At 42.6% G+C, this 14,932-nt stretch overlaps 1 protein-coding gene across 9 annotated transcripts in view; it reads left to right on the top strand.

Moving 5' to 3' along the window:
- The window catches only part of PLEKHM3 (pleckstrin homology domain containing M3), a 225,924-nt gene that overhangs the window by 38,270 nt on the left and 172,722 nt on the right, over positions 1 to 14,932 (top strand). For 8 of the 9 annotated variants that reach the window (XM_023219826.2, XM_023219834.1, XM_023219795.3 and 5 more), the window contains one exon: positions 11,332 to 12,267. In XM_023219826.2, the coding sequence (XP_023075594.1) occupies positions 11,332 to 12,267 (936 nt within the window). Of the gene's footprint in view, positions 1 to 666; positions 1,102 to 11,331; positions 12,268 to 14,932 lie in introns of those variants that run through there. The other variant, XM_023219861.3, reaches the window with a different exon arrangement.

Below are 14,932 nucleotides of genomic sequence, written 5' to 3'. Positions count from 1 at the left end.
TGGAGCCAGCCTCTGGTATTCAGGAAGGAGAGAGATATCAAGGTCCCTGTTCTCAGGAGGAGAGAGTTCTTTGAAGGAAATAAAGCAAGAGGTGTGATGGAGAACAATTGAGGGGCTCTTTAACCTGAGTGTTTAAGGGATGGCTTCACTGAGGAGAGCACTTTTGAAGTGAAACACTGAGAGAGGCAAATAAGATAGTGGAACTGGGGAGAGAAGCCCCAGATAGAGAACATGGCAACTCCGAGGCCTCAGAGCTAGAATGTGCTTGGCTTGTTCAAGGAACCTAAGAGAGGATTGTGGCTGGAGTGAGAGAAAGGTTATAAGATGATGTGAGATGAGGTCAGAGCAATAGCCAGAGGCCAGGTCATGTGGACCAGGAAGAAGAAGCATTGTAAGCATATGGAATCTGAAGGAAAAAGACAGTTCAGCCATGAGGGGGTAGGATCAAGCAAATAATTTTTTAATAGACACAGTAAACCTTGGGATATTGGAAGATAGAGGAAAGGAGGTTAGTAGAGAGAGAACTGCAACATGTTATAGAAGAAGGGATTCTAGAGAAGTAGGAAGGAGCTTGTTAACAGTAGAGGTGGAAGGGTCTGCTATAGCAAGGAAGCAAAAAGTTTCTTCTTTTGATACTAAAAGGCTGAAACGGAAAACATCTATTGAACACTTACATAGTGTCAGGCATTGTCCTAAGAGCTACTTATTTCTTCCTCACAACAGTACACTGAGGTACATACTACTATGATAGTCCCACTTTAAAGATGAGGAAACTGAGACTCAGGTTAAATAATTTGTCAACGGTCACGTAGACAGTAAGGGCAGAATTAGGAGTTGAACCTAGGCTGGTTGCTCCAGCAACTGTGGCGTTAACCACTAAGCTCTGTGGCACCTCTACAGGAAATGGGTTAGTATGATGTTGAAGTGAAGCCAAATATCTTATATATACAAGAGGTCCCTACAATGCACAGAGAAAGAGACCGTGGAATTAGGTGTTTGAGGAAAGTGAAGATGGTATGGATATACTGTTCTGGGGATTGTGTTTCAGATCCACTGAAATGAATAGAAGATCAGATTATCAGATTAAAGATATGATAGAAGGTGAGCAATATGAATTTGTGTTTCCTGGGGTTAGCACTTCTATCTCTTGCTTAAGAAAGCTAGACTTAAATAGAGAATGTAGATGATGGTGTGATGCAGAATTGGTGATTAAATCAGAGAGGTAAGAGAAAACGAGTTTTAACTACTGACCACAGGATCTTGAGAAGCTAGGAGTCCAGTGAAACAGGGAAGAGGTTGTACAGGGTGAGGTGGAAGAGTTTTGTGATTGAAGGCCCTCATGAAGATGGAGTAGAAGGCAGGTGAGGTGGACTGAGAAAAATGCCTGTGTAAAGAATGAAGGAGAACCAGGTTGGAATTGATAAGAACTTTATTATGAAGAGTTCTAAAAGGTCTAGGATATTACTGTTGTGGAAGACAGAATTTGTCTCTGGAGTCAAAGAGGGTAAGGAACTGTGTTGTCAAGATCCTAAAACCAGAGGGCAAATGCATAACTCACATTATTACCCACCACAGCAACACCCCAGGGTTCTTTCCCACTGAGTCCACATGTGGTCTCAGCATCTTTCTCAGTGCAGAGTTCCAGGAAGTCAATAGCAGTCGATGAAAATTGACTTTTATCTTTGCTTTAGACAGTGCCAGGAGGGGTTGTTACTTGAGACCAACAGTGGGTGGAGCTGACAGTGGGGCAGTGTATAAGAGATGAAGTTTAGTAGTCCCCTGGAATTAGAGTCGGTGGCTAGAGTGGAATTTTGAAACCTAGAGGGTGTAACTAATCTTGGAGAAGTACACAGCCTTAGAGGAGGGAGTGGGTCTGGTAGGTGGTTGAATGGTTCTCAGGAAGTCTAACCACATTCTCTCCTGGCCCAGGCTGTCAGTGCAGTGCTGGCAGCACCTGGGCCAGAGCTGTTAGGTGAGGTTGAACCAAGTGGCATGGTGTCTGCAAAGCTGGAAACGGGGCCTAAAAGGCAAGAGGAAGTAGCAGTTGAATACAGATTGTTGGTATTGGCCATAAGTGAAGACCAGCCAAATCAGAGGAATACCTTTGTTCTGAAGTGATGCTTCTTTTCTTTTATCTTTAGCTAATCAATTATATTGATGGAGGCCTCACGTAGTGGCTCACACCTGTAATTCCAACACTTTGGAAGGCCAAGGCAGTAGGATTGCTTGAGCCCAGGAGTTTGAGACCAGTCTGGGCAACATAGCGAGGCCCTGTCTCTACAAAAATAAAAATAAATTAGCTGGGCGTAGTTGGCGCACACCTGTAGTCCTAGCTACTCAGGAGGCTGAGGTGGGAGGATCTCTTGAGCCTGGGAGGTTGATGCTTGTCGTGAGCCATGAACATGCCACTGCACTTCAGCTTGGTCAACAGAGCAAGACCCTGTCTCAAAAAAAAAAAACCAAAAAATTTTTATAATGATGGAGAAGTCTATATTCGAGTAATTTACCACAACCAAATTGTAAGGACCTTAAGAACTTCTGTCACCTTTGTGTCTCCAACAAAGCTTAGTGCCCTGCTTTGCACGTAGTTGGTGCTCCATAAATGCGGGTCAAATTGCTTTGCTTCCTTGTCTTTGAGCCTATATAACAGTTGTAAATCCTGTTTCCTGACTTTCAGATAATATCATTTATCCTTTCAGCTTACTATAGCCTGGATAGCCTGTAGAGAAACTGAGAAGAAAGATGATCCAGTGAAAGAAGTGTCATAGATCTGCTAAACTTTGACAGAGAAGCAGTCCGGGTGAGCCTGTCGAGGACAGGGTGTTATACTGCAGTCTTAGGAGTACTCCATCCACTTTCTGCTGTGGCTTTTTTTCACATTTATTAATCTTATTATAATAACTTAAGTATTTCATTTAAATTTTCCTAGATAATTTTGATTTGGAATATTGGCACCACATGGCTTTTGAGTTCTTTGAAAACATTAAAAGGTTGCACTTTGTCTTTCATTCCAACTATTGCCTGATCTTCAGAATCCTATTCCTGTGGATTCATTCATTATTCTGACTCAGGCAGTCCAGATTTCCCTGGTAAAGTAGGTTACCTAAACATTTCGTTTATTGTGATCTGGAACATTGTATTTTTTAAAAAGGCAAAATTCTATAAAGTCACCAAAATGAAAGCACATTAATAGTTCAGTAATTATATATGCTAATATATGTGAACAAACCTAATTATTTTATCTGTATATATTTATAAAAAATGTCTAAAGGGTTCATATCAAACAGTATACAGTCTGGGCAGGAGAATTTTGTGGGTACTAGGGTGTAGAAGTGGAAACTTTTTTTTTCCTTTTACATTTCTTACTGATTTGGGGAATAATTTTTATTATAAAATTTAATAAATATTTGGTGAGCATGAAATAGTATTTGAAGGCAAAAATGACTCTGAGTCATCAGAATGGTATAGACATACAGCCATGAAGATTCAGAGGAGGACAGTTGTTTTCAACTAGAAGGGATGAAGAAAGGCTTCAGGAATGGATAAGATTTTATTGTAGCCCTCAAGTATGGGGAGAACTCGGACAAGCAGAGACGAAGGAAGATCTAGGTGGGGGACTGTGGAGAAAATGCATGAAGGTCAGGAGGAGGTGAGCCATGGAAATGGTGATTCGGTCAGCTGACAGAAAGATGGTGGAATTAAGCAGGGCAGCACTGTGTGAGGGGTTTCTGAGGAAATGTATGATGGAGGGGTCAGGCTAATATACCCTGAACCCCCTAATTATCTTAACATCCCTAGAAGTGGGACAACCACCTGTGACATACTCTTGCAAAAACAAAACAGAAACAAAACCAAAAAGCCACCAAGAACGAAAACACAAAAAACCTCACTGAACCTTGAGGTTCAAGTAGCAGTTGACAGAAAACGTGGGAAACAGAAACATTGAAGTAATTCTGTGAAGATACACTCAGCCAAATCCAGAATGTGGGAAATTCTACAGGATAAATGAACCAGCTTCTTCAAGAAATACATGGCATGAAAAAAAAGGAGGAAGAGAGAACTGTTATAGATTTAAAAAACTTAAAAGACATGTCAATGAAATCAACATATGAACTCATTCAAACAAACTATCTATATTAAAGAAATGTGTCTGGGCGCGGTGGCTCATGCCTGTAACCCCAGCACTTTGGGAGGCCAAGGCGGGTGGATCACCTGAGGTCAGGAGTTCGAGACCAGCCTGACCAACATGGCGAAACCCTGTCTCTACTACAAATACAGCCGGGTGTGGTGGCACACGCCTATAATCCCAGCTACTTGGGAGGCTGATACAGGAAAATTGCTTGAACCGGGGAGGTGGAGGTTGCAGTGAGCCGAGATCATGCCACTGCACTCAAGCCTGGATGACAGAACGAGACTCCATCTCAAAAAAAAAAAAAAAAGATGTTTGAGACAACCTGGGAAAAATAGACACAGACTGGGTATTAGATAAGGAATTATCAGTTTTGTTGGGTATGAAAAAGTAATGAAAAAGTATCGTATATATTTTAAAGATCTTATCTGTTAGACTAGAAATATACCCTGAAGTATTTACAGGTGAAATGAAACTAATGTCTGTGATTTGCTTTCAAACATACCAGCAAGAAAAACAAATAAAAAGCAAGAGTTGGAGAGGGATAGGAGAGATGAAAGAAGAATGGCAGAAAATTGTGATTTTTACAACTGAACAATGCGTACCTGGCATTCATCTTACTCTTCTACATGCTTTTCAAGTGTGTTTGAAACTTTCCATAATGAAATGTTTAAGGCCAAGCCAAGGAGTATGGACTTTACTGTGTGGCACCCAGAAACCTGTGAAGAGTGTTAGCCTGAGGAGGGGTGTGAGAGGGACTGTGAGATACCCGTAGAGTTTAGCCTGGCAACAGTGGGTGAAATGGCCAGGAAGGAGGAGGACTCAGCCTTGATGAAGGTGGCCGTGAGCATGGAAACTTTTTTGAGAACAGATAGAGGAAATAATGGCAAAAGAGAAACTCTTTGGGGTGTTGGCAGTAGAGAAGTGAATCAGGTGCATGACGGGGAAAATTCCCTTCTTCCTCTTCAGTAAGCAGCATTTATTGTGCCGAAACCACTGCACTGGATACTGTAAGGATGAGGAGAAGGAAAAGGGAATCTTCATTAAGGAGGACCAGAACCAAGTCTTTGTATTAGCCACAGTAGAAAGCAATAGAGAAATAGTTGGGTTTTTTTTGGTTTGTTTGTTTGTTTTGTTTTTCTTTTTCATGAGGAATTTGTCTTGTGGTTTCAGTATGAAATTCATAGGTACAGTGATTTGTGTTGCTCGCCTTTCTCTGTTTTCTTTGGGGAAATGATGATACTCTTTGTCGGTGATCCTATCTGGATCATTTGTGATATTAGATAATTTACTCATTTGCAAAATAAATTATATTACAGTTGACTCTTGAATAACTTGGGTTAGGTGTGGCAATCCCCCATGCCGTAAAAAATCCATGTTTGGGCCAGATGTGGTGGCTCATTCCTGTAATCCCAGCACTTTGGGAGGCTGAGGCAGGCAGATCACGAGGTCGGGAGATCGAGACCATCCTGGTTAACACAGTGAAACCCCGTCTTTACTAAAAATACAAAAAATTAGCCGGGCGCGGTGGCGGGAGCCTGTAGTCCCAGCTACTCAGGAGGCTGAGTCAGGAGAATGGCGTGAACCCGGGAGGCGAGGCTGGCAGTGAGCCGAGATCGCGCCACTGCACTCCAGCCTGGGCGACAGAGCAAGACTCCCTCTCAAAAAAAAAAAAAAAAAATCCATGTTTAGTATTTGACTCCCCCAAAACTTTATTAATAGCCCACTGTTGACCAGAAGCCTTACTGATAACATGAACAGTCAATTAACACATATTTTGTATGTTATATGTATTATATACTGTATTCTTACAATAGAATAAGCCAGAGAAAAGAAAATGTTATTTGGAAAATCAGGTGGGGTGCAGTGGCTCATGCCTGTAATCCCAGCACATTGGGAGGCTGAGGCATGCAGATCAGGAGTTCGAGACCAGCCTGGCCAACATGGTGAAACCCGTCTCTACTAAAAATACAAAATTAGCCAGGTGTGGTGGCAGGTACCTGTAATCCCAGCTACTTGGGAGGCTGAGGCAGGAGAATCACTTGAACCCAGGAGGCGGAGGTTGCAGTGAGCCAAGATCATGCCATAGCACTCCAGCCTACAGGACAAGAGTAAGACTTCGTCTCAATAAAAAAAAAAAAAAAAAAAAAAAGAAAAAGAAAAGAAAATCAAAGCTGGGCACAGTGGCTCCCACCTATGATCCCAGCACTTTGGCAGGCCAAGGTGGGAGGATTGCTTGAAGCCAGGAGTTTGATACCAGCCTGGGCAACATAGCAAGACTCTGTCTCTACAAAAAATTAAAAAATGAACCAGGTGCGGCGGTGTATACCTGTAGTCCCAGCCACTCTGGAGACTGATCTGGGAGGATTGCGTGAGCTCAAGAGTTCAAGGCTGCAGTGAGCTATGTTTGTACCACTACTGTCCAGCCTGGGTGACCGAGTGAGACCCCATCTCAAGAAAGAAAGGGAGGGAGGGAGGGAAGTAGGGAGGGAGGAAGGAGGGAGGAAGGAAGGAAATCACAAACAGGCTGACAGGTGCACCATGGTGGCCATAGCCATCTCCATAAAGTAAGTAAATAATCAGGAGGAGAAAATATATTTACTATTCATTAAGTGGAAGTAGATTATAAACGTCTTCATCTTCTTCATCTTCATGCTCAATAGACTGAGGAGGAAGAGAAGGGGCTGCTCTTCCTAGCTCAGTGGTGGCAGAGAAAATCCAGGTAAAAGTGGACCTGCACAGTTCAAACCCATGCTCTTCAAGAGTCTACTGTATTCATTTGTGATGATATTCATTTATGAAGTCAAACACTTTCACTTCATTATTATATGATATTCATTTATCAAATTAGTCATTGTGAGATTTTATTATTTATGAAATTGAATACTTTAAAAGAATATGTGTGGGGTTAATTAAATGAGTTGAAATGATACAGCCCAGAGAAACAAAAGGTGAACTATGGTAAATTAATGAAAACTTAGATTTAAATACATAGCTTCTGATTTGTCAGTAGCAGAAATATTAAAAATAAACTTCAGTCTGGGTGCAGTGGCTCACACCTATAATCAAAACACTTTGGGAGGCCAAAGTGGGAGGACGGTTTGAAGCCAGGAGTTCAATACCAGTTGGGGCAACATAGTGAGATTCCTTCTCTACAAAGAAATAAAGAAATAAGCTAGGTATCATGACGTGCGCCTATACTCCCAGCTACTTAGGAGGCTGAGGCAGGAGGATTGTTTGAGCCTCTAGGAGTTCAAGGCTGCAGTGAGCTATGATTGTGCCACTATACTCCAGCCTTGGGGACAGTGTGAGACCCTGTCTCAAATAAATAAATAAACTTCAGATCCAGTAGAAAGAGTTGTTAGAGAAATGGTAGTTCTCTAGCACTTTATGATCACATATGTAACTTTTATATCACACACAATATATTAATAAGGTATGGTATAAACAGGTCCTCCAGAGAGGAATGGATACGCCAGAAAATAGCTTGCTGATCACCTTTGCAATTTTTCTTCTTATTTTTCTTTTCTTTTCTTTTCTTTTTTTTTTTTGAGATGGAGTCTCACTCTGTCGCCCAGGCTGGAATGCAGTGGCGCGATCTCGGCTCACTGCAACCTCTGCCTCCCGGGTTCAAGCGATTCTCCTGTCTCAGCCTCCTGAGTAGCTGGGATTACAGGTGCACACCACCACACCCGGCTAATTTTTGTATTTTTAGTAGAGATGGGGTTTCTCCATGTTGGACCAGTCTGGTCTTGAACTCCTGACATCACGTGATCTGCCCACCTCAGCCTCCCAAAGTGCTGGGATTACAGGTGTGAGCCACCGCGCCCAGCTGATTCTTATTTTTCAAGAAATTACATGACAAACAGCAGCCTATAAGAATACACCATTTTCCCAGCCTGGGCAATATGGTGAAACCCTGTCTCTATTAAAAACATACAAAAATTAGCTAGGTATGCTGGCATATACCTGTATTCTCAGCTGGCTGGGAGGCTGAGGTGAGAGGATTGCTTGAGCCTGGGAGGTCAAGGCTGCAGTGAGTCATGATCATGCCATTGCACTCCAGGCTGAGTGACAGAGTAAGACCCTGTCTCAAAAAAAAAAAAAAAAAAAAAAAAAAGCCATTTCCTAGGATTCTAGGATTCACAATTATTTTTTCTGTTTCAGTTTAATGTACCACTTAAAGAGGGCTGAAGCTGAGTTGGGAGAACAGAGATAGGAAATGTTGCTTAGTGAGTGGGGAAAAAATGTTGGAACCCAGTGCATTTTTTCTTCTTATTCTGCATCTAGAAGGTGAGGGAACCTTGAAGATTCCCTCGCCGGTCTTCTCATTCAGTCCACCCAAGCTGGCACCTGCCACCATACCTTCTACAGTTAGAAAGGAGTGAGGTTTTAGCTGGGCTTGCTGCTGGTTTGGGCCCAATTAAAGTAGAATTTTTAATTCCTGGGAGCTGTTGTTAAAAGCTCGCAGAGAGATAAGAAGAGGGGAGGAAAATTCCTAGCTAAAAGCAGGAGAGGTGGTTTTTATTTTACTCAGCGGACTCAGCTGAGCCATCGGGTCACAGTGGGGATGGGGATAGAGGGACACATAGTTTTAAGTCTTATTATGGAAAAGATTGAACTGTCATCAGTGCTTGATGGAAATGAGACCAGGAGAGGTGGCAGCAGTGTCGCTAACAGCACTGCCTCCCTTATTGCATTATCAGAAGAAAAAGATAACCTGCAAATAGGCATCCATTATCTCTTTCTACAAAGGGATTAGTGTGGGTTGCAAGAAATTAATGGCTTTTGAGTTACCACAGAAATACTAATGAATGTCAGGACCAGAGATGTAAAACAGGTAAAACTGGCTTTTCTCAGCCGCATTTCTCTCCTTTTCTCTTTTGGTTTGCTATTTTAAGATCTAGACCTATATTCCTCTTTTTTTCTTTAGCCAAAAGCAGAAATCTTTAGCCAAAAGCAGAAATCATACCCTTTGGCAGTATGATTTATCTTTTTTAGGGAATGACTCAATTAGTTTATGACTGTCTCCAATGTGTGTCGGCAAAGAGATTGAGAAACATTTCAGAAATTAAAGTCTCTACCAGGGAGGAGATGATTGACATCTCTCACGTGGATGTCATTTATTTCCTTCCTTCCTTCCTTCCTTCCTTCCTTCCTTCCTTCCTTCCTTCCTTCCTTTTCTTTCTTTCTTTTTTCTTTCTTTTTCTTTCTCTCCTCCTCTCCTCCTCTCCTCTTCTCTCCACTCCTCTCCCCTCCCCTCCTCCCCCCTCCCCTCCTCTCCCCTCCTCCCCCTTCTCTCCCCTCCTCCCCCCTTTTCTCCTCCTCTCCTTTGAGACAGAGTTTCACTTTTGTTGCCCACACTGGAGTGCAATGGCATGATCTCAGCTCACTGCAACCTTTGCCTCCTGAGTTCAAGCGATTCTCCTGCCTCAGCCTCCTGAGTAGCTGGGATTACAGGTACATGCTACCATGCCTGGCTAATTTTTGTATTTTTAGTAGAGACAAGTTTCGCCATATTGGCCAGGCTGGTCTTGAACTCCTGACCTCAGGTGATCCACCCGCCTCGGCTTCCCAAAGTGCTGGGATTATGAGCTACTGCGCCTGGCTGGATGTCATTTTCATGTCTGATAAGTTTGTCAGGAAATCTCTGAAATGATAGTCCCCTTTTATTAAGTACTAAACTAGTATATATTGCAGCTAATCATTGATTACGGATGGCATGACTAGTAAAACAGAGAGAAAGGGAGAAAAGAAGATAGGAGGGAAATTATACCTACTATATGCTGAGCATTGTGCTAGGTGCTTTATTTCTAATTCAACAAGTACTTATTAAGCACCCACTATGTACAAGGCAATGTTCAGTGTGCTGTGGTCTAAGAATGAAAAGAGAGACCTTACCCTTGCCTTCAGTGAAACTGATTGTCTAGCAGGAAAGACAGTCTTAAAAAGAATTTAAGACTTATTTTATTTGTTCAGACATGTAAATAAGCTATTATAATATAGCCTGAGCTAAGAGTCCATGATAGAAGAATAATTTAGTAGTGATACCTGATACTGACTCAGGCATGCATGCATGTGTGTAGGTGAGGTTGGGAGAATCAGGACAGACTCTTTTTCTGAAAGAGGGTAAGTGTGCAGTTGCTGATTGAAGCCTTTGGAAGGAGCATTGCAAGCTCAGGGAACAGCATAAGCACAGTCAGGCTCAGAGAGAAAACTGCCATCTAAGCAGAGACCTAAAAAGTGAGCTAGTCGGGTCAAGCTTGGATCTCTGGTTCCTAGACAGAAGGTCCATGAACTGGCCTTGAGGGCTGCTGAAGGTATCTGAGAAATGAGAGTTTGTGAGCAGCACATTTTATGCTGTCTCCTATTCATTGACCTTTCCTCACTTTACCAACCTGAGAAAAGATAAGAGTATTAGCAGAGAGTTAGGTCCAGTGGCAGAAGGCACGTTCTCTCTTGTGTATTTGGTACTGTTAGGTTGGTGCAAAAGTAATTGCGGTTTTTACCATTTAAAGTAATGGTAGGAATAGACTGTTAATAGACTAATACACTGTTAATAGACTATTACCTAGAAAACATGGAACCCTGGCAAAGTGTGATTGGTTCCTAGATTCACAAGGCATAGCTAGTCACAGTCGTTCCAGTATTTCTGTTTTCCACACAGACCTCTGCATCTCACATTGATGTTGCACACTCCATTGGTGTTGCACGTTCCATGCCCCATACTTATTCTCATACATGTGATTCCACCCTAGTTCTAGTTTTTATTTTTATTTTATTTTTAAGACAGAGTCTTGCTGTGTCTCTTAGGCTGGAGTGCATTGGCATGATTACAGTGGCTACAGGCATGTGCTACATGCCCAGCTAATTTTTTAATTGTTTATAGAGATGGGCTCTCACTATGTTGCCTAGGTTGGTCTTGAACTCCTGTGCTCACGCAATCCCTCCCACCTTGGCCTCCCAAAATGCTGGGATTAGAAGTGTGTGCCATCACACCCAGCCTCCTAATTAAAGTTTTTAGACTCAAGATTTCCCCAGCTATTTCTTGCCAATTAGGTACCATCTTGGGATTCTGCTACTTTTACTTTGTTTAATTTGAACCAGAAGACTGTCAGTCCCTGATCTGTGTGGTTTCTTGTGCCTGCCTTCTTATAACTAACTAATTCTAATTAATACTTTGCCTCTCTTTTTCTTTCTAGAACACAAGCAGACATTCCCAAACATTCTAAAGAAGGGTTACCTGGAGATTAGAAAGGACCATGACAGTTACTGGCAAAGCTGTTATGCAGAACTTTCACCTTACAACTTATACTTCTACAGCCTCGACAGCAGTGGGAATCAGAACCTCTATGCCACGTACCAGCTTTCACACTTCCAGAGCATATCTGTTTTGGGCAACCTGGAGGCCAGGATGGTGGATACTGTTTTGTATGACAACACTCAGCTACAGCTAAAGGCAGAGTCACCATGGGAGGCTTTGGACTGGGGGCAGAAGCTTTGGGAAGTCGTGCATGCTGCTGTGCCTGGTTACATGGGGCGGCAGAATGAGCTGACAATCTCACCAGGGCTTGGCCATCATGATGACTATGCACAGTATCATTATTTCCAGAAGAAAGCCAGTGGGCTGCTGCCACCGTCCCCTGTCCTGGATAGCCCCAAACAGTACCAAAACATCCTCAAATCAGGGACTCTCTACAGGCTGACTGTCCAAAACAACTGGAAGGCATTTACATTTGTGCTGAGCAGGGCCTACCTTATGGCTTTTCAGCCCGGCAAGCTAGACGAGGATCCACTGTTGAGCTACAACGTGGATGTATGTCTGGCTGTCCAGATGGACAACCTAGATGGCTGCGACTCTTGTTTTCAAGTCATTTTCCCCCAGGATGTCCTTCGCCTCCGAGCTGAGACCCGACAGAGAGCTCAGGAATGGATGGAGGCTCTGAAGACAGCTGCCAATGCAGCCAGGAGTTCAGAGCAAAACCTGCAAGTCACACTGAGGAACAAACCCAAGGATCAGATGGGTGGGCATGAACTCAGGAAGAATAAACGCCAATCTGTGACTACCAGCTTCCTGAGCATTTTGACGACTTTGTCTTTGGAACGAGGACTCACTGCTCAGAGTTTCAAATGTGCAGGTATGAAGCAGATTTTCAGCCTAAAGCTCATTAAAGAACAATTCTGAACCCCACAATTGGAATTCACTTTAAAAATCCCCTTAAAAGGCTAGTCACAGCTACTTCCTGTTTATAAAAGGCATCTCTCCTCGAGAAGCTTACTATGTTAAAGCATCCGTCCATCCTTATCCCACACTGTTGAAGTAAATAGAAGCAGCTATGATATACCCCGTTGAATCAAAATGACTTGGCTAGAGCCTAACGAGACTAGAATTTAGGCTTCCTGAGTTGGACATGATTCTATTCGCTCTGCCTTCTTGAATGAAGGTCACTGTGAATATGCATGTCACAAATTGTCTCATAAGAGACATTCAAGTCCAAAGCTGACTACTAAAATTCCTTAGGCAAGGAAAATGGCCACAGTCAGTAACTGTCATTGATCTTGACCTTGTCAAATCCTTTTAAGGTGAAATCTAGAAAATCAGTCTTGACAGAAAATGTGGGGGTGGCTAAAAGCAGGGTAGATGATGATTCAGCAGATGACCGCTGAGTCACTACGGGCTTATGCCCATCGTGGGAAGCCCAGGGCTTCTGGAACTGCTATGTAAGGATGAGATGCAAAAGAGGAGTTTGAGGTCAACAATCTTATTTTGTAAAAGCTTATTACTGCATCTTTCCTCTACTGCCCATTCTTCCACCTTTCCTAAAACAGTAAAATTACCAAAAAAAAAAAAAAAAAAAAAATGTGCCAGGCACAGTGGCTTACACCTGAAATCTCAGCACTTTGGGAGGCCGAGGCAGGTGGATCACTTGAGGTCAGGAGTTCGAGGCAGCCTGGCCAACATGGTGAAACCCCATCTCTACTAAAAGTGCAAAAATTCACCAGGCATGGTGGCGGGTGCTTGTTATCTCAGCTATTCAGGAGGCTGAGGCAGGAGAATCGCTTGAGCCCAGGAGGCAGAGGTTGCAGTGAGCCAAGATTGAGATCACACCACTGTGCTCTAGCCTGGGTGACAGAGCGAGACTCCATCTCAAAAAAAAAAAAAAAAAATAGTTTTAAAACTTCACTGATCTAGATATCTGTTATAAACTAAATCAAATTATTTTCCTTTCATTAAACCCCAGTTTGTGACATTAAATTTACCATGAGAATGGCTTTAAATGGAAACTTGATTTGGAAGGTTTTAATTCAAGTCTATTAGATTTAAGTATGTTGTTTAAAAATGATCAAGAAGCTCACTACCAGCCAAAACCGCATTTAAAATTTTGTCCTTGCTCCTGCATTGAAAAAAGCCAAATAGGGGTAGCACATTGAAAACCCATGTTTTGAACTTAGGTTAGTTATGATGCTGGTCTTTTCTATTGGAAAATAAATTACCCAAAGTGAGGATTGAGTGAATCATCCTTGTTTGACTCAAGGACCTCAGTGACTGTGGACCAGAAACTTGCGGGGTGGGATTGGAGAGACCAGAAACACTGAGCCAGTTAAGAAGCTCTACTAGACCTGGCGTGGTGGCTCATGCCTGTAATCCCAGCACTTTGGGAGGCCGAGATGGGTGGATCACAAGGTCAGGAGTTTGAGACAAGCCTGGCCAGTATAGTGAAACCCCGTCTCTACTAAAAATACAAAATTAGCCGGGTGTGGTGGTGGGCACCTGTAATCCCAGCTACTCAGGAGGCTGAGGCAGGAGAATCACTTGAACCCAGGAGGTGGAGGTTGCAGTGAACCGAGATTGTGCCACTGCACTCCAGCCTGGGCAACAGAGCGAGACTCCATCTCAAAAAAGAAAAAAGAAGAAGAAAGAAGCTCTACTAGTTTATATAGATGTATCTGTAGGTATGAAAGACCTGTGTTAAGTCACCCAGATACTTTTGGAAAATGGTTTTGAAATAAGGAGATACTAGTTTTAGTAGTTTTTTAAAAAATAGAAATTACTGACATTTCAGTGTCTTATACTAGTATATATATTTTTAAGTTCAGGCATTCAATAATAATTTACTAAGTGCTTACTCTGGACATCCTGGAATTACGGTACACTTCCGTGGCTTTAGATTACAGATGTGGTCAGCAAATCTGTTGTGTTATTGGAGTAAGGAAGAACAGCTCAGCTTAGTTCTCAAGATGTGGAGATTGGAGTAGCTGAATCAAGAAACTTTCTAGTAAAGAGGGAAGAAAAGCCTCAGGTGTTTCACAAGAGGTATTGCCTAATTCACCTCCCTCTCAGAAGTGTGCCTTCTGATGGAGTGTGCACTGCCCATGCTCTGCACTGCATTCATAGCATTCCTGACACTCAAGAGGAAGGAGAAATGTAGGTAGAAGGCGCCATTCAGCAAGCTCATTGCATCCGACAACTGGAGAAATGAAATCAGGAAAAAAAGAAAAGTGAGCAACAGAGGGAGAAGGAAGCTGGGTAGAAAAGAACAGGAAACATATTATATAATGGGCAGGAATAGAACTTTCTGGCAGCTGCCTTAGTTAGGTTCCATATGATAGGATGCTTCCCTTTGCTGTCTAGATTTTGTGCTCACTAAATTTGGCCTGTGGAGGATAGGTTGGATAAGGGTAGTAGTAGGGAATCAGGGAAGGAAGGCAGTCTAAAATTCATTTGCACTGCTCGACTTTTAACTTTGTGCTTTGGTTCAGAGTTCTGATGAATGGGGCAGAGAGAGACAGGTTTCTAATTTG

The sequence above is a fragment of the Piliocolobus tephrosceles genome, chromosome 11, assembly GCF_002776525.5.
Source record: "Piliocolobus tephrosceles isolate RC106 chromosome 11, ASM277652v3, whole genome shotgun sequence".
NCBI lineage: Eukaryota > Metazoa > Chordata > Mammalia > Primates > Cercopithecidae > Piliocolobus > Piliocolobus tephrosceles.
The sequence above is the reverse complement of the archived record's forward strand: the minus strand, read 5'-3'. Positions and strand labels throughout refer to the sequence as shown.